Genomic DNA, 27,936 nt, shown 5'->3' on the forward strand with positions numbered 1-27,936 from the left:
CAGACATGTTCACTCCATAGAATGCTATGTACTTGGTGCTGCCTGGAGTTCTGTAGTATGGTGGTGTTGAAATCTGGGGAGTGGAGAATGGACAGTGAGAGAGTAGTTAGATCTATGAAAAATGGAAGTCATGGAGCGGCTTATCTGATTTTTCTTCTTTTCTTGCCCTCCAGTTTACTCTGTATCTAATTCTTCAAACGCTAGGCATTTTCTACAATCTGAGCAAAGGCTTTCTGAGTTGGTAAAGGAAGCAGAAGGTTTATCCTGGTATGTTTTATCCAGGAAAAAATATGAAACCTTCAATCAGGCCAATTTAGACAATTGCAGATATTTCATGGGTATTTAATAAAAGCATAGGCAAGAATTCTGTGAGTTTAATAGACTTTCATGATTATAAAAGCAATGCATGTTTATTATAGGAAATTTGGAAATTGTGAAGGTAAAATTCTTCACAATAATATCAATACATATTTGAATAACTTCCCTTTTCCATGCCTCTGTCTGTCTCTTTCTCTTTCTCTTTTGTTTGTTTCTTTCTATGTATGGGAGGGGAAAGGGGAATTTTTGAATACTACTGTGTCTTTTGTGTTAATAATACTTTCCTGTGTTATTGTAAACATGTGCTGAAATTTTTACTATGTAAATATTCCATAACCATCCAGTAATTAATTATAGCTTTAGTTTGTGATGCTTGGCTTTTAAAATTTTTATTTGTTTGTTTCATGTTTTGTGTCATCCTGATTTTAAACCTTTTCTTCTTGGCTACCTTATAAGCTTTACTTGACTTTGCTAGGTAACTGCTTTAGTATTTATTTTGACATGTCTTAGGTTCTCAGTATGGCCAATGTAGTATATTGATAGGAATTGCTTTGGAAATTGTTTCTGTGACTAGAGATCGTATTCCAAGAATCCTATTGTTAGAGACAGGTCTTTTCTTTCATTCTTAATGAGAGATAAATTTTATTCTAAATCTCTAAATTTAGAATATTATATTACTTTTCCCTGCTGATTAATGACTTTCACTTTTCAGCATTGACTGAATATTTTCTTTTTGGTTGTGAGAATTAAGAATCTTAGATACCTGCCCTTGAGCAGTTGAAATTGAAGATTTTGGTAGGAATTATACTTACCGTTTAATCATCTAAACTTCTGTAAGTTACATTAAAAACACAAAGTAATACTTTCATATTTTCAGAAGTGAAAACTGTTTTAAGATAATTCAAATACATGAAACAGGAGATTGAAATGAATTTGTGTGTGGGTTAGGCATCATCGGTTTGAGTAAATATAGAAATTGTTTTAATCTTAATATGTATTTTTCATGGATAAAAAAGTGAGTAGATTTGACTTTTGGTTTGATTTGATCTGCAAAAGTTAGTTAGTGATTTAAAACTTTATCTGTTTACTAGCCACTTAGTGATTACTGTGTTCAGGCACTGTTTTAGGAACAGATAAATCTTAAATGAAAAAGCAACAAAAAGATTAACCAGAATATTACAATTTACATAATTTTCACAAGCTGTTACCATTGTTAGTCTAGTCACTCACAATTTGGTTCTCAGAGCGTAGAAATATGCTGAGGGTGTCATAAAGCTATCTTCTTAATGGTCTGTTTTTGTTTTTTGCAGAGATGTAAGGAAGTTACAACCACTGGAGCTATTCCTAATGCCAAGATAAAAACCATCAACAAGGGCCTGAAAAATAAAAGAAAGCTTGGTAAGCTCTTTCTCAATATGTACTCATCATTCTTTATTCATATCTTTCACTTTCGTGACTTGGGGACATGGAATTTTAAATAGATTCTAGAGAACAATGTCAGATTTTAAAGCAGATACTGCAAAATTGAATTAAAGTTGGTAATTTGATGGTAAAATTGGAAGTAAATGTATTGAAGTATATTCTTTTTTTTTTCCCTCTGAAGTTTTACTTCTTGGCATTGAGTTGCTTTTCCAGTGGAACAACTGCTCTGCAGAAGATAATAGCAAAAGGAGCATTTTTTTACCTAGTGGCTTATGTTCTTCTGGACTATATTTAAATTGACTGAATATGATTTCTGTGCTTTTAAAGGAAAGTGCTTACTTTGTGAACTGATTCACCTGTGAAATGGTCAGGCAAGTGAAACACGATATTCAACTTTCAGAAACCCATTTCTCACATTGAGTTTTGAACACACCCTTTTTAAAATAGAGAAGATTGTTTTCCCTTAAAATAGATAGCCTCAGCATGGAATACATATAATCAACCATTACTTCAAGATTTGAGGTAAAGTTTATTATTTTTCATTTTTGTGACTACCTACGACAAGGTTCTCAAGTGTGAAACCAGAGTAATGATAACAGTAGATTCTTCCACATGAAGTGCCTGTAAGGCTATATGGATGCTACATATGTTTGTATGTATGTATATATAAAAATGTAACATGAAATACACGACATTCTTCGGTGAGTAACAGGGAATGCCTAATGCTAACAGATGTTCCTGGTTAACCTTTAATAATGGCTATTTTTATTGAGCTAAAACTTGATTAATTTTTATTAAATTTTATCAGAGTAAAACCTAATTTATCTGTACTTGACATATTTAAGTAGTTAAAATGCATAGCTTAAACCTAACTTGTTTAAGGAACTCTAGGTGCTTCATTAGGCAGTAGGTGCAGCCTCATTGCCCTTAGTTTCTTCTCTGGAAAATCAATTTGTTATGTAAAATAGGATTACAGACTCAGAATTTAAAATACAACTTTTTCAGGTTCTAAGTTTCTAGAACGGTGTGCAGGATACAGTTGAAAACTAAACTTTTGCATACGTCAGAATTACTGGTTTTCTGTTACACAGATTGGGACCCTTTGCAGGAGGGAATTGGGTTAGCCAGTGAATGTGAGGAGACCTTGTACATTCAGGTCAGGGAGTCCTCTACCATCTGCAGGGGAGGAGGGATCTGGGAGTCAGTGACAGGCTTCAGAAGCTGTGTGTAAAACGTATTGATGACATGCCATTACAGTATTTGGCAGTGAGGGGTTGTTTTGAGGGCTCACGAAAAGCCCACCTAGAATACCTAGCACACACCTGCTGCCCTAACAAGAGTTTCAGTTTGTCCCTGTATGTGGAACCATTTCCACAAAAGCAGAATACTATTGACCAGTTTCGTTTCTTTAAATATTGTCAGTGCCTTTTCCTTCATCTGGACCATCAGATCTTGGCTCTTGACATTTGTTTATTCATTCATCAAGGGTTCATTGTTCCCTTGTGAAATGGAACAGAAAACTGGTAGAAGCAGTGACTTAGTACTTTCATGTGGAATTCTGGGCATTGTTCTAAGCTGGGTGAGGTGGCTCATACTTTTAATGTAGCTAGGAGAAGCCAGAGATAGAGAGGATTGTGGTTAGAGGCCAGCTTGGGCAAAAAGTTAGCAAGACCCCATCTCAACAAATAGGGTAGATATGGTGGTATACAGCCATAATCCCCGCCATAAAGAAGGAATAGGAAGGAAGATTATGGTCTGAGGCTGGCTTGGGCAAATATGTAACACCCTATCTGAAAAATAACTGAAACCAAAAAGGGTTGGAGGTATGGCTCAACTGATAGAGTGCTTGCCTGGCAAGCATAAGGCCCTGAGTTCAAACCCTGATACCACCAAAAAACCAGAGAAAACCTCCACATTTTAAAAACTTAAATTTTACTTTTTTTTAAAACATTATGAGTATGCATTTTTCTGCATTTAGATTAATATTTCATAAAAACTATTGGTAATTGAAAACAAAAACTGATAAATTATACAAAATGCTTAGTTTCAGCATATGTGCACAAATTTGACAGATTAGAAAAGAAAATGTAAGGATAGAAACTCTCTAGGGGTACAGACATTTTTTTCAAATTGTAGTGTGTAAACAAATTGTAATTATGTATTACCATTGCAGTTAGTAAATCAGGAGTGCAGATATCTAAAACTTGTTATTTGTCATTTAGAAAAAGGCTGGGATTGGTATGTATGTGAAGGCTTTCAGTACATACTTTATCACCAAGCGGAAGCCCTAATGACTTTTGGAGTCGGTCCAGAGTTAAAGGTAGGTCCAATGTGCCTGAATATTAGTTTACATTATGTTGCTTGGAGAGAAAGGTTTATAGTAGAACTAAGGAGGAATCAGTAATGACACTAGGGGCTTTGTGTGTAAGTTGTTTTCTTTCTCTGATCCTTAATTTAGTAAATATGTAAAAGGAAGTGCTTCAATTAGGTGAAGTTTAATGTCTTTTCCTTCTCTAAAATGTAAGATTAAGAGAATTTCATAGTCCCTGGGTTCCACCCCCAGCACTGGAAAAAACAAACAAAAAAAGGATTTATTCATTGTTCCCCATATACCTGATGTTGTGATGAGACTTTAAGGAAAAGCAGGTAAGCATGAATTTAGTTGTAAGGCAGTATGTAAAGTACATATGTACCTTTCTATTTGTCGTACTCTGAATCACCACTTGTTTCCTTTCCCCTTTAGAATGAAGTTCTGCATAATCTTTGGAAGCGCTACCTTCAGAAGAGCAAGCAGGCATATTGTAAAAACCCAGTTTATACCAGTGGAAGGAAAGCCAAGGTAAGTCACTAGTCTGAAAAGTGGGACTAAAAGACGTGTTGTAAAATAGAAGAAGATGGGGGCTCTCATCTGTGTGAGTCTGGGATTATGGTGCTTGTCAGAGGATTTTCAGTGAAGAGGTTCCCGGTATACTCCAGAAGGACAGAGTCCCTAATCTAGATGTTGGAATGAATTTTGACTTACTAAACTAGTTGAAACATGAAGGAATTTTTAAATTAACTTCCTGTATTGAAGCTTAAGGAATTTCTATTTCTTTCTTAAGGGATTTCTGTCGTGCTACTGAAAGTTTTTTTTACCTGCTATTCCTTTTGCTTGGTGTCCTACTTTACCTGGCATTTCAAGATTCACTTCAAATATCTCTTCTCAAGAGCCTTGATGTGAAGGCAAATAAATCTGGGTGCCCACCCTGCCACATCCACCAGAGCAGATATATTTTTAGCAGTTTGTTCTTGACAACTTTATAAATGTACCATGGTACTTTTATTTGGGATAAGGACAGTTTCACTGCTGAGAAAGCAAGTTTGCTAATTGTTGATATGTCTTATATGTGGTACTCATGCTTGAGGGCTAAGAAGAAGAGATTCTGAATTTTTTTGACTCGCATTTGTTAAAAACTTGGGAACTTGGCCCAGCGTTTCCTTGTCTGGTCAAGTCCTCACAGGTTCCATGTGCAGAGTTCAGTGATCCAGGACTGAGAAGCCCAGGTCTGGGTAAAAGGAATAGATTACAGAGGTGAGCCAAGAAGTCACCTCTGAGCTACTCAGGTATTTTCAGTGGTGCTGGTCCTGAGGATGAGAAGGTTACAGGAGTCAAATCATGTAAAACATAGTGACTGCAGGGGAAGAAACCGAAGGAATAGGTTTGGGAAATGTTCTTGTTTAAATATGAGACAATGAATTTAAATAAACTCAAGAGAAAAAACTTGAATTTAGTAGAAAAAGACATTTTATGATCATGCAGGTATGAAGCATTATCTTTTGGGATTTTTTGTTTGTTTGTTTTTTGCAGTGTCGGAAGTTGAACTCAGGGCCTCATGCTTGCTAGGAAGGCACTTTACCACTTGAGCATTCTACCAGTCCTGGTATTAACCTGTCTTGATGCAGGAGATAGGTACTTGTCAAAAAAAAGCAAAAGATGCTATATGATTTTTAGATGACACTTTAAAAAAGAAAAGAATTATGCAAACTAATAAATTGATTCTAAAATTTCATAGCTTAGGTATTTGTTGGTTATTTGTTTTTATACACTGCAGCTTTGCATAGTATATGGAAAATAGGAATCGGAACTGCAATTCTCTGTGACTTTTTTTGTTTTGTTGTTGATGTACTGGAGATCAAACCCAGGGCCTTGTGCATGCTAAGCAAACACTCAACCATTAACTGCATCCCCATCTCCTCTCTGTGGCATTTTTATAGTTTTAGGTTAACTTAGGATTTAAAGATTAAAGTTTTGGCATAAATTTTTACCTGGGTAAAATAGTATTAAGAAAAAACTCCTTATGATCAGTTACATATATTTTCCTCAACAGAAAACAGTATTAGCGTCACACTAAAATCCTGGTGAATAAATAAGCAAAAAGTAAAACTTGAAGGTAATATATAAGTTTGTAATACGATTTCTGTTGCAGGAGTACAGCTGTACTTTCTTTTCAAAGGAAGGGAAACAACTACTTTTTGATTAGAAGTTTAGGGATTGGGAATATAGCTCAATGGTATAACACTTGCCTAATGATTTGAGGTCTGGCTTCAATCCTCAGCACTGCACAGAAAACAGAAAAAATCAAAAGCTTAGTCTTCTCAGTAATTTTTGTTTTTGGAGACAGCATCTCTCTTTGTAACCCAGGCTTTCTAAAACCCAGAATCCTTAGGGTTTTGGATGTAACTGTCCTAAGCACAAGAAGAGGTCTAGATCTGAATCCTGGTCTTACTTCTGAGCTGTGGGATCTTTGGTGAGGTAAATTTCTGGAAACTTCTAGAAAAAGCCAACAAGCCAAGAAAAATATAAATCAGGGTAAGGAGAGGTAGGGATTGGGGCACCTGGGAAAGGTGCTATGTAATTGGTCAGGGAAGGCTTTCCTGATGAGGGAGCTTAAGGAAGTGATAGAGTAAGCATGCAGATACAGAGGGGAAGAAATGGTGAAGTTTAGGCCTCACCTGGACCAACCAAATCCAAATCTGTACCTTAACAGGTGTCTAGGTACTTCCTTTATACACTAAAGTTCAAGAGGCACTGCCATAGGTGAGCCATGGTAGGAGCTGAGGCCAGGTGGTAGCAGTGGAGGTGATAAGTGGTAGGATTCTAGATAAACTAAAGAGAGAGCCAACAGGATTTCCTGATGGATAAGTGGGGTGTGGAAAAGAGGAGTCAAGGATGACTCTTAAGGGCTTTGGCCTGAGCAGATGGAAGGAAGGAATTGCCATCTACTGAAATGGCAGGAGGAACAGGAAGATCAGGAGTTCAGTTGTGATAATGTTAAGTTGGAGACAGCAGTTAGGCGTCCAAGAGGAAATGTCAAGTATGCAAGTAGATAGACACAAGTCTGCAGTTCAGGAAAGGCGACTGGACTGGAGATAGCAATTTGAAAGCTGTCAGTTTGCACTATAATAATCCAACCTAAAATGTTGTTTATAAGATACACCAAAATTTTAAGTACCTCTAAGAAAGAAAAAAAGGAATGCTATAAATTAAATTGTGACATGCCACATGCTTATAAGATACACCAGGACTTCAAGAATGCTAAAATAAGGGGGAGTGCATTTTAGAATTAAAATACAATAGTCAATATTTAAAACTAAGACTGGTTGACATCACCAAGGAGTGAGGGCAGAAGAGGATCAAGAACTGAGTTTCAGGCCTGCTAGAGGGTTAGGGTATTTAGGATAAATAAGGAACTGACAAAGAAGTAAGGAGCATTTGGTGAAGTAAGAGGACACCCAAGAGAGAAACAGGACTGTTCTGAAAACAAGGGGAACAGAGTGTTTCAAGAAGAGAGCAGTGGTCATCTGTGACAAATTCTACCAACAGGTAACAAAGAAAGAGGGCTACAGATTGGTCAGGAGAGCAGTGGAGCAGAAAGCTTGACAGGAATGGGGGATAAGATAGACTAAGAGGAGAGAATTTGGAGACAGCAAATCTGGACTTTCCTTGAGGCATTTTGCTGCAAATGTAAAGTGAAATTGTGTAGTACATGGGTTTCAGGAAAAGGTTTCTTTGTTTTTTGAAGTAGGATCAGTTAGTATATTTGTGTACTGATCGAATGATAAAGGAGAGAAGAAATAGCCAACAGTGGAAAGAGTAGAAGTGAGTGATTTCTTTGAGTAGACCAGATAGCCAGGTGGAAGGCATATATGGAGATACAGGCTTTAGATAGGCGGTTGAATGGTACAGAAGAACTGGGAAGAAGGCAGAGGATGTGGGAATGCTGCTGAACCAATGCTTGTTTTCTTCTAATGGCTGCAGTTTCCTCAGAAGCATGTGCTCCTCGGCCAGCTTTTGTAGCTTGCCCGTAGGAGGGAATGTGTTTGGCTAAGAATAAAAACATTTTTTCCCATCCCTGATTTTTTCTTGCCTCATTCTCTCGTGAGCTTCTTAAACACATGAGGGTTATTTTATTTATTTTATTTTGGTGGAACTGGAGTTTGAACTCAAAACACATGAGTTTTATCTCCTTGTAATAAGATTAAGTTTCTTGGCTGGCAGGGTTGAGGGCATGGCTTTTTGGCTTTTTTTTTTTGTGGTATAGCTTTTTGATTGCAACCAGTTCCTCACAGTAGTATCAGCTAATGAGATCTTTAAAAGGAGCCAGGCACCTGACCTTTTTAGGGACTCTGACTACCATTTCAATAGTACATGTATGATACACAAACAATGTTATGAGATAGTATACACTTTATAGTTACGGGTTATAAATAGTGCTACAAGGTTCAAGGAAACAAGAAATCATTGAAGAGGAGTGGGTTGGAAAGATAGCATGATAGAGTAAGTAATGAGTTGGAAAAGGAGAAGAGAAGGTCAGGAAGGAGAAATGGAAATAGCAAGGTAAAAATTTAAAATTCCCCAGGTAGGGTCAACAGAGAGAAGCTAGCTGTGTGCATGGAGTCATCATCCACTCACAGTGTTTTTATTGTGCGAGCACTAGTGCTACAAGTGAAGTGTTCCTGGGAGAAGACCTGAGGCATGTGGTGGCAGCCTGCTTCCCCACTCACTCCTGTCTGTAGTCCTTTTCCAAGAAGCATTGTGGGGGCTATCAGGGAACATATTCTAGAAGTAAAGGCCTTTCAGACATAGGGACTTGGCAGACAGTTGCAGTTCTCTAGAATGGTTTCTCATGATATTTATCATGGTCAGGAATTGTTTAAGTTCACAGAAATTAACTGAAACAGTTATGCAATAATTTTATTTATATTATTTTGTGAATAGGTATTGGAAGATAATCTGCATCATGCAGATGGGACTAGTGAGCCTGAGCTGCTAAGTGATACTAACTATCCGGTTGAAAGTGGAGCAGAATCTCCATCCGATACCCAAACTCCAAAGCACTTCCCCATCATCAAACCATCACAGCCAGGTAAAAATGAGAACTAGACTCTTTAGAATTTTAAATCTGATATTGTATCTTAAGAATAATTTAGTCATAGCTCCACTTTCCAAGGAAGAGAACTTGGCTAGCAAAGAAAATGACTTGCCGATTCATATGACTAAGAGAAGGCAAATTAAATGAATTCTTTGTGCAAGTTTTAAAAAGGCACAATGTCTCTCCAGGAAAATGTTTTCATGTGATTTTACAGGAAGATAAAAAGAAAGTTGTTCCAGAAAGGAGGCTAGCTCAGAGATACCAATTATTTTTAAAGCATCATGATTATTTTCCTAACCTGTGTTAAGTTTTTGTTTGCTTGCTTGTGTGTGAGTTGCTTTTTTTAAATGGTCGTACTGGGCTTTTGAATGCAGGGTTTTTTGCTTGCTAGTCAGGTGGTCTATCACTTGAGCCACACACCCCAGCCCTGGTTGCTTGTTTTTTGATAAATGATGTCTGGAGCTTTGCCTTAGTTTTACAGTCAAATTATGAATACAACTCAATACAAAACTATAAAATGCAGACACTTACAAAGAAAATAAAATTATGAGTCACTGTACCCTCAAAAACAATCACTATTGCTATAGCCTATCATCCAGATTTTTTTCTTCACCTGTATATAAAGAGAAATGCAAAATTCTTTGTTGTTTTTGCAAGCATGTGAATTGTCTCTTCATTCTTTTTTTTCCCCTGGTTTTTTTTTTTTTTTTTGAGTGAGGGTCACATTATACAGCTCAGTCTGGTCTCAAACTCACTATGTAGCCAGGATGACCTTGAACCTGCAGTCCTCCTGCCTCAGCCTTTCTGAGTGTTAGGATTATAGATGTGAGCCACCATGCCCAGCATCATTCTTTAAATTCATAACCAAAATTCTCTGTGTATATAATTCAAATAGTTCTCTGTCTTGTTATAAAAAACTTAAAATATCACAACAAAAAAGAAGTGTAGACGACTGTCCTCCCAAATGTTCTGTTCCCAAGCGGCATTCACTTTCAACTCTTTTGTAACTTCATATCTCTATATCACATGCTTCTAGTATTTCATCTTAATTCATTAGCTATTGAATTCCCATTGTGAAGACAAAAGTTTTAGCTTTTTCACATTCCCTACTGCCTCTTCTCCTCCCATGATTGTGCATTTCCCATCATCTTCTCCATGTAAGGTTTGACTAGGTCAATACAATAATCATTTAAATTATGAATATATAACTGTGATTCAGAACTAAGACAATGTAGTTTAGTATGATTAGCCTTTGTCTGTGTCCTTTGCTTTTTCCAGAGCTGATTTTTGCTTTGTTATTTAGTTTCTCTCTACTTACTGCTTGCCTATAATTTATTGTTAATGTATCTTCACGTTTTCACTAGACCTGGGATCTCTCTTTACTGCCCTCCTGAGATCCTGTCATCTTTCTTTTGTTGGATTTCTTTTTTCCTGGGTCCTATTTTATTTTCGTTCCTGTCTTAATTCTCATTTTTGTAGTGCATCTTTTTATTTTGGCAGTACTGGAGTTTGAACTCAGGGCCTCAGGTGCAGGTACTCTATTGCTTGAGCCACTCCAACAGCCCTTTTTTGTGTTGGGTATTTTTGGGTAGGGTCTCATGAACTATTTGCCAGGCTGGCCTGCCTCCTGAGTAGCTTTAATCTCAGTCTCCTGAGTAGCCAGGATTACAGATGTGAGCCACCAGCACATCTTTTATTTTTTTATAATTTCACAGAAGGTATTAATATTTCCCCTTTCATTTATTGGTCCTTTTTATATTAGACCCTTCAAATGTTTAATGAGCCTAAAATGGCTCTTCCTCTCTAAAAATAGAAACAAGGAGCTGGGAGTATTGTTTATGGTAGAGTGCTTTGTATGGGCATGGCCCCGGGTTTGATCCCTACCCCTGGGAAGAAAGGAGACAAAATCCTTGTGCCCATGGGACGTCTTATCAGTTTTGCTTTGTACCCAAGGGTGATCTCACTGAGTTGTTAGTGAACCTCCAGCATTGTCATCTTAAAATCTCCCTGCCCCCTTGGACTAGAGGTATGTCTCAAGCAGTGGAGCACCTTTGAAATCCTGAGTTCAAACCCCAGTCCTGCCAAAAAAAGGTAATAATAATATTAACCTGGATTTAAAATCTTTCCCCCTTGAGCTATTCAGATCCTCCAGAGAAATGTCTTTGGGTCCTCTCTTTCAGAAGTGTATAATCTTGGCCGTTCTGGGATATGGGTGGGAAGAAAGGGAGTGAGGGGCTATGGAAGTACTCAGCAGGTTTTCAGTTCTCACCTGTTTGTGACTGGCATGCCCTACTCTAGAGACCTTTACTTTCCTTTCTTTAGAGAAGAAACTCCCATTTTTCTGACAAGGTTGGGGAGGGGCAGTCATGTGGCTGCAGAAAGTTGGGGTAAGAATCTGGATATCTGTTTCTTAATCAGACTTTCAGCAGTCCTCCTGGCATTAGTCCTGCCCTTATCCATTTTCCAGGAATATCTGTTTAACCAATTCCTGAGTTGTCTTCAGGGATTCCCCAGTGAAAAATTCAGTTGGTTTTTGGCCTTCCCCATTGCTGGCTTTGGACCTAGCTCTGTCAGGGCTGCCAAGGCAGTAATCACCTGTCCATATGTTTTCCAGCTTCTACATTTTTTTTTTCATATTTTTGAGACAAGGTGTGTAGCAAGGCTGACCCAGAACTCATGATCGTTTCTGCCTCAGCCTCTCAAGTGGTGGGATTACAGGTATATGCCACCATGCCCACCCCAGATTCTAAAATTTTATTGCTCTTCTTTTCCATGTTATTTGTTTTTGCATTTATGTTTTTAAAATTCATTTACCACAATTATCTTTGGAGTGGGAGGAACAGATGGTAATCTTATCTGCTGTCTTAACTGGAAGTCCTTACCATAAGGACTGTATTACAAGTATATGCATGTGTGTGTGTGTGTGTGTGTGTGTATGTGTGTATGTATACAATATTGTACATACATATGTTTATATATTTAATGGAAATTTGTATTCTTATTCTTTTAAAACAGTGGTCCTCAAATGGTATCTTCTATCAGAATCATCTGGAAGGCTTATTAAACTGCAGTAATTTGTGTTCCTGCTACATTTTTAGATAATCCTAATACTGCTGGTCCAGGGATTTTACTTTGAGGACCACTAAGCTAAAGCATTCTGGAAATTGTTATATTGTATACCATTGTGTAGGATTATTTAATTTAACTTCTAATGCTGGTGCTTGGGTTGTTTAAATTTTTCTCACTTAGACATAGTGCTGCACAATATTCCTTCACTGTAAACCTTTTTGTGTTTTTAAAATCATTTCTCTAGGATGAAATCTTAGAACTGCTGGACCAGTTGGTCATGGAATATTTGTTGAGTTTCTACTCTGTACTTGGGACTGCTCTGGGTCCTGGGGACACAGTGATGAAGCAGCACTGTCTGCCTTCAAGGTGCTTATATTATAGTAGGAAGAAATAGGTAGTAAATGCACAAATAAAAGAAAAGATTTAGTGTCATGAAGGAATTCGTTGTAGGATTTGGAAAAGGGGATTTTGAAAAATGATAGTGAGAACTTCTGTCCAAAAAAGCTTGGAGTTTCTCACTGTTACTCTCAGTTCTACTTCTCTATCCTCACCCCTTAGGTGACTTTACCTAATACCATGGCTTAACTACTGTTAGCCATGTCCTGAAACTAAAAACTTCCCACCACTAGTCCCACCTCTAAAATATATAAACTTTTGTATTTAGCTGCTTACTTACCATTTCCATTGTTATGTTCAATAAGATCTCACACTTTGTAGTTTTTGCCAGGTTTGGAAGTATGTATCTGTAATCCCAGAACTCTGGAGGCAGAGGCAGGAGGATCACAATTTTCAAGACAGCTGGGCTATGTAGCCAGACCCTATCTCAAACAAAACAAAATATTGAAGTTCTAACATCTTTTGGGAGAGAAGAGGGACAGGGTCTTTCTTTGTAGCCCAGGCTGGCTTTGAACTCTCAATCCTCCTGCCTCTACTTCCCAAGTGCTGATACTACAGGTATGCATCACTACACCTGACCAGTTTTGACATCTTGACTTCTCTTGTCAAACCTGCTCTTTTGCCGTCTCACTTGTGTCAGTAAATAGCATCTTCATTTTTTTTTATTGTTGTTGCTGCTCAGTCCAAAAATCTTAGACTCATACTTGTCTCTACCTTTTCTCTTATACTTTACATCTAGTCTGTCACCAAATCCTTTTGGTTCTGTGTCTAAAATGTTTCTAGAATCCATCCATTTCTCTGTGAAAATTTTAGATTTGTTGAAAGCCAGCATGTTTTAGTTGGGTGCATGGCATTATGGGAAAAATGAATCAAGTATCCACAGTAGTCATGTAAAGAGCACGGAGTAACATCTGATTTTGATGAGCAGTATTAATGTGTGCAACAGTAGTTTTGTGACAGTAATGTAGCCTATTGCATGCTACATTTCACATCATGGATGCTCAGATCTAACTGCTCATATGACATAGGTAAACTTGTAATTTTAGAGTCCTGAAACTATTCATCCTGAGCATTCATGGTGTTTCCTTAGCAGTGTTCGCCTAAGAATCTGTGCATACCAGTGGTCTACCATAGTTTCTTACTCTTACTCCACCATCATCTTCTGCCATTTTCCTTTACACATGATGCTTTCCCCATACTGGCTTTGCTTTTGCTCTTGTTCACTCCTGCTCATGTGTTTGGTATTCCTCCTAAGATCCTCAAGACTGACTGAATTCATTCAGCCCTCTGTTCACATGTCTCCTTCTCAGAGAGGTCTCTCTGCACCCATATAAAATAACACATTTCTCCTCCTTTCCCATCAGTGTATCCCCCTACATTGCTGTTTTTCTATATAGCACCACCATCTGTCCATTGTTTTTTTGTTTATAGACAAGATATTGTTCATTTTCATTTCCCAAAACGTAGAAGAGTGCCAAGAAGAACAATGTGAATAAGTATTTGTAGATTGAACAAGTGAGGTTACTGTAATGCCAAATGGTAGGGGTGTCTGGAGAATGGGATGAGAGAAGGTACTGCTTTAGCTGAATAACTTTGGAGAGGCCTCTCTGAGAAGAAGACATTTCCACTTTGTAATTGTTTATCCTCTTATTTATTTTAAAAATGGTTCATGTTCACACTTGAAAATTCAAAGCATTCATCTCTGTAAAATCTCATCCAATCCACTTCCACAGATAACCCTCAATTGCCCGTCTGGCTGATTTCCCTCTAAACCTTCTTTGTTCTTCATTGACAAATTGCTCTTGCAATGGTAATCAGGTCTCACCTAATTTAATATATCTTAAATGCCTGTTCTTTTGTTGTCCACAGTAGTTACTTGCGTTTTTAAAATTCTTTTTTTTTTTTTTTTTTTGGTGGACGTACTGGGGTTTGAACTCAGGGCTTCACACTTGCTAGGCAGATGCTGTACCACTTGAGCCACTCTGCCAGCTCTCAGTTTTAAAAATCTTGCTTTATCCCCTAAGAAACAGCATCTGTTTGTTCTGGATCTCTTGATGGAATTGAGTACTCAGAGCGAAAGGAGAAAGGAATTGTGAAGATGACTGTGCCAAGAACGCTTGCTTTCTGCTGTCTGTCGTTAATTTGGCAGAGAGAAACAGTTACTCTTTCAGATCTTTTGAGGTAAGCAGAACTTATAATGTTCTGACAGTTATCTGTGTGAACTAACAGAATAGCCTTTGGATAGTTGAATTGTGTAAAAAGGCCTAAAATAAGGATAGGACTGGGAAGGTTTTGGGTAGCCTTAACTTCTGAAATTTAATTCCTTTTAAGGCTAGTAATTCATTTCTTTGGTTTTGTTATTTATATAGTGAAAATAATAGTATTTACTGCACATTAAATATTAGAAAATTAATTATCTAATGTGAATAATATATTTTGAAGAGAAAAGTGACATTAAAATATCGGAGGAGGAATATTAAATATTTTCTAAGAAAAGATGAACCAGTGATCTTTACTGGTTTAGTTACAAAAATATTGATTACTGGTATAATTTTAAAAACATTGGTGTTGTAAGAGCTAAAATATTTACTGTCTATGTTTACTAGGAAAAAGTTGAAAACCAAACTGTAGGAAGAACCTGTTATACAGATAGTAGGCATTTACATGTTTTAAGGTAGTCTACAGGATTTTTTTTTTGACAGTACTATAGTTTGAACATAGGGCCTCATGCTTGCTAGGCAGGCACCCTATCACTTAAGCCATGTCCTAGCCCTTTTTGCTTTAGTTATTTTTCTGATAGAGTCTCACATTTTTGCCTGGGGTATTCTCAAACCTTAATCCTCCCAAGCTCTCTGTACCAAATAATTAAGATTACAGGTGTGAGCCACCATGCCTGGCCTCTACAGAGTTTTAGATGGAAAGACTGCTGTGAGGAAGTAGCTGCTTGAGCTAAAGCCAACCCCAGTCTTCAAGATTTTAAAATTAATGAATTGAGTAAATTATAGCATCATGTGTAAGAATTAATCACTTAATACATGTACTAAAATCATTAGTGTGTTAATCGTTTCCCTTCCTTTGTCATCAATGTGTGGAGTGCTTATAAGAACACAGATTTGGAACCAGACCCTTGGCTCTGCCACTTATTTTTTATATGACCTTGAGTAAGTTTTTAAATTTATTTCTGCTTCTGTTTCCTCATTGGTAAATGGAGCTAATAATAATAACTACCTCATAGGGTTCTAACTATTTTCAATAATTAGCACTACATGAGAAGTTCTGAGAACAGTGTCTGGAGCATAATGAGAGTTCAATGCTAGTCATGATTGTTTTTGTTTTCATCATCACCATCATTGTCATCATCATTGGCAGTAGGCCCTTTTATTAAATAAAATGCTTCAAGTAAATGATGATAGTGCCTTTGTATTTGGCCACATCAACCACATAACAAGGTATGATTAACTCTACATGCAGATAGCTCATGATTCAGTGAATTTTACTCTTAAGTTGAAAAACTTCATCATGCTTTGTATGCCCCCATTGGGTGATATCATCCTTTCTTCCAAGGTTTTAATTACCATGTGTATGCTGATGACTCCCAGACTTACATCTCCAGCCCAGACTTGTCTACTGAGTGCCAGATCCATCTTTTCATTTGTACACCTACCTTCTGGACACAACTACTTGGATGTCTTTATGGTGTCTTAAAATCAGCATGACTGAAGCAACTTAGCATCTGTCCAAATCCAGTTTCTCTTGTGTTTTCATTCTTAGTACATGCCCATGCATCCTGTTGTGTCCTGTCCGGAAACCTAGGATCATCCTTGACTCTTTCCCCTCTCCACGCATACAGTTAGTCATTATGTCCTATCAATTATACTTCCAGAATTACTCTAAAATCATTCTTTTCTCCATTCCCTGCACCTTTATCATCACCTGGATTACTTAATGATTTCCCAACTGAGCTCTGTGTCTGTAATCTTGTGTCATTCCTATCCATTTTCCTCCTGATAACCAGACGGATCTTTCATGTCTTTAGAGCTGCCCGGAGCAATCTAGAAGTAGGCAGCAAAACTCCTAGAAAGTGAAAAGTTGGAGAAAATATTTATTGAAATTCTTCTCAGGGAGAATATTATATGTGGATGGAAGAGTGGGGATAAGCTCCTGTCCCCTCTTCACTCCCTCCCTTGGTCTTAACCTTCCCTCTTAACCTCCCCCATTCAAGGGGAATTCTAAAATGCCTTCAAGGAGATTGGATCTCCTTAGCTGGAGGGCTTTAACTTTGCTCTGTGGGGTACACAAGTTGGGAACAGAGTTTAGTTGCTTGGGGCAATAGGAGAAAGGGCTCATTCTCTGCTTTTCTCCCAGAAAAAAAGTTCTGAGTCACAAATTCTCAAAACTGTGGCTTCCTGAATGACAGCTTCAGCATTACATGGGAACATGATAGAATTGCAAATCCTTAGACCTATTCTAGATTTTCTGAATCAGAAACTCTGAGGGTAGCATCTGGTAATCTCTGTTTTAATAAGTCCTTCAGGGGATTCTTAATGAATACTGAAGCTTGAGAACTAATGCCAAGTTATGAAAAACTAGTTAAAGAACATTGATCTGAAGGGAGTCAGTTACTAACCTGGCCAGGATGCCTATGTATCTTAAGTTGATTGTGCATGTCATTCCCCTGTTTAAATATAGCAGCATCCATAGTCCTTGGGATAAATTCATATACCTTCACATAACCTGTAAAAGACCCTGCCTGCCTAGCAAGAACAACAATAATAAAGAGCCAACATTTATTTCACAAATACTTACTGAATATCTACTATAACCAGATTTTGTTCTGGAGCTTAGAATCTTTTTTTTTTGTGGTACCGGGGCTTGAACTCAGGTCCTTCACCTTGAGCAACTCCGCCACCCCTTTTTGTTGGTATTTTCGAGATAGGGTCTTACGAACTATTTGCCCGGGCTGGCTTCGAACCATGATCCTACTGATCTCTGCCTCCTGAGCAGCTAGGATTACAAGCATGAGCCACCAGCACCTGGCTAGGAGCTTAGAACCTTGAGATACAGTTGTGAGCCATGTTGGTCAAGTCCCTAGTTGCATGAGGTTCAAGACCAGTGGAGGAAACATGAGCAAATACATGAATAAATGAGAAAATGATCAGATAGGGAAATGTAGTCTGGAAAATTTAAATAAGATGATGTGATAGAGAAAGAGTAGATGGCTGCTTTAGATGGGTTATTATGGAAGGTGAAACTTGAGGTACTTCAAATGATAATATAGCCAGCCTGTGAGGACCCAGAGTCCTAGCATTCCAGGTAGAGATGATGTTAGTGCCGAGCCGCAAAGGAAGAGCTGGCTCAGTATGATTAAGTTGCAGGTGAGTAGTGTGAATGAAGGAAGAGAATTCAAAGGAGGAGGGGAAGGACAATGGCAGAGAGATGATAAGCAGGGCAGATGCATGTCTTTGTAAGCCAAGATAGGAATTAGGATTTTTTAAATTGAAGTAATTTATATGTGATAAAGTTCACCCTTTTAAAATGTGCAGTTCATTAGTTTTCAGTATATTCACAAAGATATGCAACCATCACTTCTGTCTACCTCTAGGAAACCCCATGACCATTAGGACTGAATTTTTTTTTTTATTCATATGTGCATACAATGTTTGGGTCATTTCTCCCCCCCTTTCCCCCTACCCTTTCTCTTTCCCCCCACCCCCTCGCTACCAGGCAGAAATTATTTTGCCATTATCTCCAGTTTTTGTTGTAGAGAGAGTATAAGCAATAATAGGAAGGACCAAGGGTTTTTGCAAGGGTTTTTGAGATAAGGATAACTATACAGGGAGTTGACTTGCATTGATTTCCTGTGCATCTGTGTTACCTTCTAAGTTAATTCTTCTCAAACTAACCTTTTCTCTAGTTCCTGGTCCCCTTCTCCTGTTGGCCTCAGTTACTTTAAAAGTATCTGCATTAGTTTCTCTGCGTTGAGGACAACAAATGCTATCTAGTTTTTTAGGTGTCTTACCTATCCTCATATCTCCCTTGTGTGCTCTCACTTTATCATGTGATCAAAGTCCAGTCCCCTTGTTGTGTTTGCCCTTGATCTAACATAGGACTGGATTTTAAGTGTTATAGTAAGCCCTTGGGCGGTTGCAGCAGGAGAGACATGATCTGATCTATGATTTTAAGAGATCATTCAGGCAGCTGTCTGGAAATTGGATTTCATGAAGGGATAGGTTGAAGCAGGGAGACTGGGTGGTCTTTTCCTATACTTTAGGCAAGAAATGGCGGCTTGGACGAGGGTGGTGGTAAGGGAAGAGGGAGGAGTAAATGGGTCAGGATCTGTTTTGCAGCACACATGACTCATTTTTAAGAAGTGCTTCTTAAGTGATCTGTAGCCAAGAACCAATTTGTTAAATTTTCAATCCATCACTCTGTTGGTCAGGAGAGGCGTTTGGGTGCTTTTAGTGTGTGCCAGTTCCTCTGTCAACTTCCTAGACCCAGAGAACCAGCTGGCAGTACCTGCCAAGGGAAATAGATTGTTCAGAACTTTGATTCTGCAGCCATTCTTTTGGGAATTTTTTTTTTTCTGAAAGGAATTTCAAATTCAAAAAACTTTGGACAGAGATTAAAAAGCGTTCACTTATAAGTGGTGAATAATTGTTAAAACTCCACATATCCCAGTAACTGCTCTGGGGATACATCTCTTCCAACCAAGTGGGTTTCTCTTTCCTCTGCACCTGCAGCACTGAGTGTGGCTCTCTGGTAGCTGTCTGTATGACCGGTTAGGGTGGGAGTGGGCCTACTCTTTATCTCTTACTCATCTCTGAACGCATAACACACTGCACAGTGCTATCACATAGTATCACAAGGAGGTAAGCACTAGATTATGAGCACATTCGCATGGTGGAATTCTAGATAGTTTTAAAAGTGATAGGCATACACTACATCATGTACATAAAATAATATTAAGCCAAAACTGTAGTTCTAAAATAATATGAATAGGGATTACTATGCAAAACTATTTTTATATAAACTAAAGGAACTAATGGAACTCAGCTGGGGGAGGATTTCACACTATTTTTACATAAAATTTTTATTATCAACTTTCAGTAGACTTAAAGTTAAAGAAATCGCATTCTAAATTTGAAATTAAATTTGGATAGATTTTCTCTTTTAACTGCTAGAAAGCCGACAGTCATACGTCACCTCCACTCCGGCAACAGCAGACTGAGGCATTGCATTGTGTGCTTTGTCCTGACTTTTATCTCCCTTAACACCCTTCTTACTTCTTGAATCTTACATTTAAGATTCCATTGCTCATTCTCTGTTCTCCTTGCCTGCTTTAGTTTTCTCCTTAACATTTTTCTTACATACCAGATTAATTGATTTGCTGTGTTGATTGTCCTTCTCTTTTCACTAGAATTTAAGCTCTGTGAGGACAGGAATATTTACCTGTTTTGTTCACTGCTTTATATCTGCTGTCTAGACTAGTACTGGTAATACAGTACTCAATAAATTTCTGTTGTATGAATGAATGAATTGTAAATAAATGTATCCATTCATAAATGGTGTAGTTTTCTTCAAACTCAATACTTGACTCAAAATATTTGATCTCCTACTGTGTGCAAGACATTTGGATGAAATCATGAGTGAGCAAACAGACACGGTTCCTTCCCTTAACAATTCCTCCAACAACCAGCATGAACTGGATGCCATGCACTGAGATAGTCCTGAAGACAGAGGGCAGATGGGAAGGTCTGCCATCAAAGAAAACGGAGCAAGGAACATCTGAAGAAGTGAGGGGTAGTAGGAATGGAAGAAATGCTGGGTTGGGCAGCCTACTGATGAATTAACAGAAGACACACACTTCTTAGAATATTTAATCTAGTCAAAAACTTAAGAGGAAAAACAAAAAAAAATAATTAAGAGACTCATAAGCTAATTGGCTAGTCTCGCACATGGGTTCAGAGAACAGTAGATATGATTTAATTTATCCTTAATAATATGTGGGCATTAGAATATACTTAACTAAGTCTTCTTTTTTTAAAATTTTCTTGGTGGTACTAGGGGTTGAACTCAGGGCCTCACTTGCTAGGCAGATACTCCACCACTTGAGCCATGTCCCCAGCCCAACTAATCCTTACTTTCCCTTTGAAATAAAAGAATTTACTTTTCAAACCCCAGTACCGCCACAAAAAAAACCCCCAAAACAACAACAACAAAAATCCCACAAAGTTTACTTTGCTAAATCAGTATATAACTCTGATTGAAACTTTGTTTTAAAAATACAGATTTGTTGAAGAGGGCCATATTCCTTATATAAATGCTTTCCAGCATTTTCCAGAAGAGATGAAAATATATGGGCGTGACAAAGGAATCTTTGGCATAGAGGTAAATTACTTTTTTATTTACTTTGTATTCGCTAATAAGACACATAGTATGATTTATATTCTTTTCCTGACTTAGTATTTGGTGTTTTCTGAAATGTCTGAAATCTAGTTTTTAGTCTCCCCAATCATGGAACATTAGTTGCAATTTAATGAAGAAGAGAATCTTAATTTTTTTATTTTCCTTAGGTGATTTCTTCAAGAAAGATGTGTGTTTTGTTGTTACTTGCACACTTATGTTGCTTTGGAGGAATGAGAAGAAAATTACATTGTTTCAAGAGGCACCATTTTAAGCTTGTCCTTCTGTTAGCTTATCTTTTTTTTAGACCTGTTTTCCAATGGAAATACTTCTGACTTTTAATTATTAGTCTTTATCACTACTCATAGTACTCAAAGATTATTTCTATTTCATTGGTTTATTTAGTGTACAAAATGTGCTAAATATCACTATTAAATGTTTTTCTCCATTTACTCACTCAAGACCTTTATGACCTTCCCAGCCTTGATATAGATTGTGGTTTAAAAGACATTTGTTAGCTAGGCACGCTGGCTCACTCCTGTAATTCCAGCTACTCAGGAAGTGATTAGCAGGATCACAGTTTGAGGCCAGCCCGGGCAAAAAGTTAGCAAGACCCCCATCTCAACAAAACAAGCTGGGTGTGGTATTGCAAGGCTGTAATCCCAGTTATGTGGGAAGCCTTAGGTAGGAGAATTGCTGTCTGATACTGGCCGCAGGGAAAAATGCAAGGCCCTACCTGAAAAATGACTAAAAGCAAACAGGGCTAGAGTACCTGCCTTGCAAGTGTGAGGCCAAAACATTTATTGAGTGCTTGCTAGATTTAATAAGGATAACTGTAATTTACAAGATGGTGAAACCAAGGCTCAAAATGGTTAAGTAACTTGGTCCTGGTCATATAATTGGCAAATCATGAAACCTGGATTTGTTCCCATGTGTCTCTCATATCAAAAGTCATGTTTTTTTCTTTCATGCCACAGTAGTTTCTCATTCTCTGATAAGAGCTACAATCAGGGAGGCAGAGCTTCCAGGAATGGTAAAGAGCTGAAAATCTTTCCCTCAACATTCCCCCAAGAACTCGGTTCTCAGAAAATTTACCAAAGGCAAATAATAATTTGGGAAGTATTTATTTGTTAAAAAACAAAACAAAACGAAACATGAACTTTGGGTAAGAATAGTGAAAGTCTTTGTAGCATTCTTAACCTAAGGTTGCTCCCATCTGTCACCCTCACCTTAGTCCCAGTCCCAGCTGGTGGTAAGGTTGTGTTGTATAGCAGGGTGGCTATTACTATCAGCTTCAGTGTTGGAGGGACTGATTTGATTTGAAGCAGAGGGCAAAAGGTCCACACATGGCATGATCAGATAAAATAGAAAATCCCATAGGACATGGTCAGGGAAAAGCCCACAGGCCTTTTAGCCTGAGATTGAGGAACCACTAATGAACTTAGTATACATTCAACAGGGGTGTCCTAGAAAAGCAGAGAGCCACAGTTATTAAGGGGACATCATAAATTCTGAACCTGTGTATCTACTGATTATCATCAAAACTGAAGAAAGTTTAGCATCAATAAAAAGTAATCCCATTGATGTTTCATTACCAAAAGTTAAGGCACAGACTATAATGTGTGTGTGTGTAAATATAAAATTACTTTCATCTGAAACCTTGACATACTTTTCATTATTGTTTTACTTATTATTATTCAATGTCTCAAAGACAAGTTGATTCACTTCTTCAGAAATATAATTTGAGCCATTAAAAAATAGATTGGGGCCAGGTGCCAGTGAGGCACACCTGTAATCCTAGCTACTCAGGAGGCAGAGATCAGGAGGATTACGATTTGAAACCATCCCAGGCAAATGTTCATGAGGCCCTATCTCAAAAAAAAACATCACAAAAAAAGGGCTGGTGGAGTAGCTCAAGGTGTAGGCCCTGAGTTCAAGCCCCAGTACTGTATAAAAAAAAAAAGAATTGGGATGTCAAATTATATAAGATTTAATCTTTGTTTGTTCACCTAAGTAATTTATTACTTGGTAGTACACAGTTTGGGGAGATCCCTTTTATTAATGTTTATGTTAAAAGGTTTGCTTTGAGAAGAATGTCGTCATAACAAAAATGTTCAAATTCCTTCCATTCAAATATCCTTTCACAAACAGGTTGATACGGGGTTTGTGCCTTTCCAACTTGTCAGTGTTAATATAATGCAGATATAAACTGAAAGCAAATGTTGTCTTTGAAATTATTTTAGGGGAACTGCTTGCAGTTTATTGCCAAATGAGAATCTAACTGAAGTAGAGTGTACTAGGTTCCTTTATTCATGGTTTCAGTTACCCATGGTCAACCATAGTCCAAAAATATCAAATGAAAATTTCAAGAAATGAAATAAACCAGTCCTGAGTTTTAAATAGGGTACCATCTTGAGTAATGTGATAAATCCTGTTTGCTCCTGCCCAGGATGTGAAGCCTCCTTTTGTGCAGTGTGTCAACAGTCTGTGCTGTCCTCCTGCTAGTCACTGCATTAGCCATCTTGGTTTCCAGATCACTTGTTGCAGTATTACTATCACAGTGTTTGTGTTCAAGAAACCCTTACCTAATGGCTGCAAACACATGAACAGTGATGTTAACAATTCAGATATGTCAAGGAGAAGCCGTTCCTCTAAGTACTTCTTTTAAGTGAAGAGGTGAAAGTACAATAAAATGTTTTAAGAAGTCAGGAATGGTGGTACATGCTGGTAGTCTCAGGAGGATTTTGGTTCAGGACCAGCCAGGGCAAAGATAGCAAGACCTTGTCTCAACAACAAAAAGTAAACCAAAAACCCCAAAAGCGTTGGGGATGTAGCTCAAGTGGTAGAATGCTTGCACAGCCCACATGAGTCCCTGGGAAGTTTTGACAGACCACGTTTACGTTTTATAATATTGTCGTATTTTATCGTTAGTTATAAATTTGTTACTGTACCTAGTTTATAAATTAAACTTTATTATAGGTGTCTGTAGGAGAACAGGTATTACATATTTCAGGTCAGTCTGGGGCTTTTCTAAGAGTCTTGGAGCATATGCCTGACAGAGAAGGGAGGAGAAGGGCTATTGTAGTTCACAGTGGAAGAAGAGAAAGTCAGTAATGAGAGTGACACCATAGGTGCTTTGAAAGGGAAAATTAGGGTGTCAGGGGATTAATAAGAGAGTTCCCTGGCAAAACTGATGTAGCCCTTGAATATTTTTGTAAATTGATTTTGTTCAAAAGGATTTCACAGTCTGTTATCATACAGTTTTTGCTAGAAGTTTATACCAAAAAGAAAAGTCAATGTCTCATTCATTCTTTGTTATGTGAACTTAATAAATAAGTATAATTATAACTTAGATTTTGTTCAGAATAAGATGAAATAAACTTACTGGTATGCTTTTTAATTGTTTCTCAAAGTCCTAACCAAATCCCTCTTCACTATTTTCACCAATAAAATTTTGACTTTTTTTTTTTTTGACAGTACTGGGGTTTGAACTCAGGGTCTTACACTTGATAAGCAAATGCTCTACCATTTGAGCTGTGCCCCCTGCCCTTGTTCCCTATTTTTTAAGTAGATTCACTTTGAGTGGCTTTTATTGGTGTGAGTTATCTTTGGATAATAATAAAATAAAATAACAATGCAGTGTTGCTATAAAAGTCATGCTTATTTTCACAAACGATGATCTGTGCCAGGCATGGTAGTGCCAGTCTGTAATCTTAGCTACTCAAGAGGCAGTGCTCAGGGAGGATCAAGATTCAAGGCCAGCCCAGGCAAAAAGTTATGAAGACCCCTCATCTCACCAAATAAGCTAGGCATGATGGTGTGTGCTTCTATCCCTAGCTTCGTGAGAGGTGTAGGTAGGAGCAGCATGGTGCAAGTCCCGCCCCGGGCAAAAACTTGAGACTCTGGAAAAATAAAGTGAAAGAGGGTGGGCATGTGGCTCAAGTGGTAGAGTACCTGCCTACCAAACATGAGTTCCTGAGTTCAAACCCCAGTACTGTCAAATAATAACAATAACAATATAGAATGTAATACTTAAATAAAAATTCTTTATTAGATTATTTACATTATTTTAAAATTTTAACCACTACTTTTTTTTCCCCTTAAGATAAGGTCTTGCTTTGTAGCCCAAGCTGACTTTAATCTTGTGGTCCCCTGCCTCCATTTCCCAAGTGTTAGGATTATAGAAATGCACCATCATGCCCAACTGTAGCCACTGTTTTTATTTTTCAAGAATTTTAAATTAATTTGAAGCTGGGAGCTGGTGGCTCATGCCTATAGTCCTAGCTACTCAGGAGGCAGAGATCAGGAGGTTCTTTTTTTGAAGCCAGCCCTCGGCAAATAGTTTGTGAACTCTGTCTTAGAAAAAGGGCTCTTGGTAAGAGCACCTGCTAGTAAGTGTGAGGCCCTGAGTTCAAATCCCAGTGCTGCAAAAAAAAAAGAAAAAAAATTAATTTGACCTGGCTGTTTCATGGCAGTGCAGAGCATATGTTTGTTCCTAATAAAGTATGTTTTGTTTATAAGTAATTGTTTTGCACATGATGGGAATAGAATGACCACATATGTAAATTTTGATTTTATTAGACAGGTGTTTTCCTGAAAAGCTTACTGTAAAGAGTTGAAGTATGTGTCACCATTGACATTCATTATGAAACTGGAAATTTCAAAACCTGGTGAAAAATGCAATCAAGAATTAGAATACTCTATTCATTTAATTTTTTTTATGGTGCTATGGATTGGACCCAGGACCTCTCACACACAGAGTACTCCTTTGAAATTGCATGTTTAAGTCTCTTGTTTTAATGGTACTAGGGTTTGGACTCAGCCTCACGCTTGCTAGTGCTCTAGCCAACCCTGTTTTATATAGGATGTTTCTTTTTTTTTCTTTATTTTATTCATATGTGCATACAAGGCTTGGGTCATTTCTCCCCCCTGCCCCCATCCCCTCCCTTAGCACCCACTCCTCCCCCTCCCTCTCCCCCCACCCCCTCAATACCCAGCAGAAACTATTTTGCCCTTATTTCTAATTTTGTTGAAGAGAGAGTATAAGCAATAATAGGAAGGAACAAGTGTTTTTGCTAGTTGAGATAAGGATAGCTATACAGGGAGTTGACTCACATTAATTTCCTGTGCGTGTGTGTTACCTTCTAGGTTAATTCTTTTTGATCTCACCTTTTCTCTAGTTCCTGGTCCCCTTTTCCTATTGGCCTCAGTTGCTTTTAAGGTATCTGCTTTAGTTTCTCTGCTTTAGTTTCAAATGCTAGCTAGTTTTTTAGGTGTCTTACCTATCCTCACCTCTCCCTTGTGTGCTCTCGCTTTTATCATGTGCTCAAAGTCCAATCCCCTTGTTGTGTTTGCCCTTGATCTAATGTCCACATATGAGGGAGAACATACAATTTTTGGTCTTTTGGGCCAGGCTAACCTCACTCAGAATGATGTTCTCCAATTCCATCTATTTACCAGCAAATGATAACATTTTATTCTTCTTCATGGCTGCATAAAATTCCACTGTGTAGAGATACCACATTTTCTTAATCCATTCATCGGTGGTGGGGCATCTTGGCTGTTTCCATAACTTGGCTATTGTGAATAGTGCTGCAATAAACATGGGTGTGCAGGTGCCTCTGGAGTAACCTGTGTCACAGTCTTTTGGGTATATCCCCAAGAGTGGTATTGCTGAATCAAATGGTAGATCAATGTCTAGCTTTTTAAGTAACCTCCAAATTGTTTTCCAGAGTGGTTGTACTAGTTTACATTCCCACCAACAGTGTAAGAGGGTTCCTTTTTCCCCCGCATCCTCGCCAACACCTGTTGTTGGTGGTGTTGCTGATGATGGCTATTCTAACAGGGGTGAGGTGGAATCTTAGTGTGGTTTTAATTTGCATTTCCTTTATTGCTAGAGATGGTGAGCATTTTTTCATGTGTTTTTTGGCCATTTGAATTTCTTCTTTTGAGAAAGTTCTGTTTAGTTCACTTGCCTATTTCTTTATTGGTTCATTAGTTTTGGGAGAATTTAGTTTTTCAAGTTCCCTATATATTCTGGTTATCAGTCCTTTGTCTGATGTGTAGTTAGCAAATATTTTCTCCCACTCTGTGGGTGTTCTCTTCAGTTTAGAGACCATTTTCTTCAGTTTAGAGACCATTTGGATGTTTAAGATAGGGTTTCATGAACTGTTTGCCTGGGCTAGCTTCGAACCTCTGATCCTCCTGATCTCTGCTTCCTTAGTAGATAGGATTACAGGCGTGAGCCACTGGCGTCTGGCTTCATTATCCTAGTTCTTGAAACTATTTAAGTAGTTTCTGTAAAGATATAATAAGAGTTTTTCTCACCATTTTTTTATGAAGTACTAGTTTTGAAGCATTGAGCCAAAAGGAAGTAGATGATTAGAAATACAAATAAACATGCAGCATACAGTGACATATCTCAGATTACTAAATATTAGCATTTTGCCTTGAGTTAGAATGTGGGTCCTCATGAGCAACTTGTATTAGATTTTTCAGCCACGTTTTGTGGGAGCAGTTCCAGTAGATTTGGAGCACAGGAAGCAAGCTTGGAAGTGGTGTCCCAGGGCTGCTGTCCTTAGTAATTACTTTCTTTCATTCCCAGTAGAGATTGGATGTGTTACATATATACTTGCACTTGCAGTGGCAAATGTCCCTGAATCACAAGGAAGCAGAGCGTGGTTATAGCTACCACTTGACCTGGGAAAAACAAAAAAAGAAATGATAGTAGTGGTAGTACTTAAGTTCCAGCTGCCCCAATTTTAAGTACTTAATAACTCTTTTTTAACTTGAACCTACCCCATGAAGCATATTGTATGCATTATTACTATTATTATTATTATCCCTATTTTACAGATAATCTGAAACAGGTTAGGTAACTTGCCTGGTACATTTATTTTGAATGTAGTCTGGGATG

The 27,936-nt window shown here is 37.9% G+C and overlaps 1 protein-coding gene across 6 annotated transcripts in view; it reads left to right on the plus strand.

The window, feature by feature from the left end:
- Taf1b (TATA-box binding protein associated factor, RNA polymerase I subunit B) overlaps positions 1-27,936 on the plus strand; it is a 68,445-nt gene that overhangs the window by 3,586 nt on the left and 36,923 nt on the right. For 4 of the 6 annotated variants that reach the window (XM_074049151.1, XM_074049149.1, XM_020178720.2 and 1 more), the window contains exons 3-8: positions 1,629-1,716; positions 3,963-4,060; positions 4,484-4,579; positions 8,999-9,146; positions 14,642-14,798; positions 20,906-21,005. In XM_074049151.1, the coding sequence (XP_073905252.1) occupies positions 4,031-4,060; positions 4,484-4,579; positions 8,999-9,146; positions 14,642-14,798; positions 20,906-21,005 (531 nt within the window). In that variant the 5' untranslated portion in view covers positions 1,629-1,716; positions 3,963-4,030. Of the gene's footprint in view, positions 1-1,628; positions 1,717-3,962; positions 4,061-4,483; positions 4,580-8,998; positions 9,147-14,641; positions 14,799-20,905; positions 21,006-27,936 lie in introns of those variants that run through there. The other 2 variants (XM_074049153.1, XM_074049154.1) reach the window with 1 other exon arrangement.

Source organism: Castor canadensis, chromosome 12 (assembly GCF_047511655.1).
Source record: "Castor canadensis chromosome 12, mCasCan1.hap1v2, whole genome shotgun sequence".
In the NCBI taxonomy this organism is placed as follows: domain Eukaryota; kingdom Metazoa; phylum Chordata; class Mammalia; order Rodentia; family Castoridae; genus Castor; species Castor canadensis.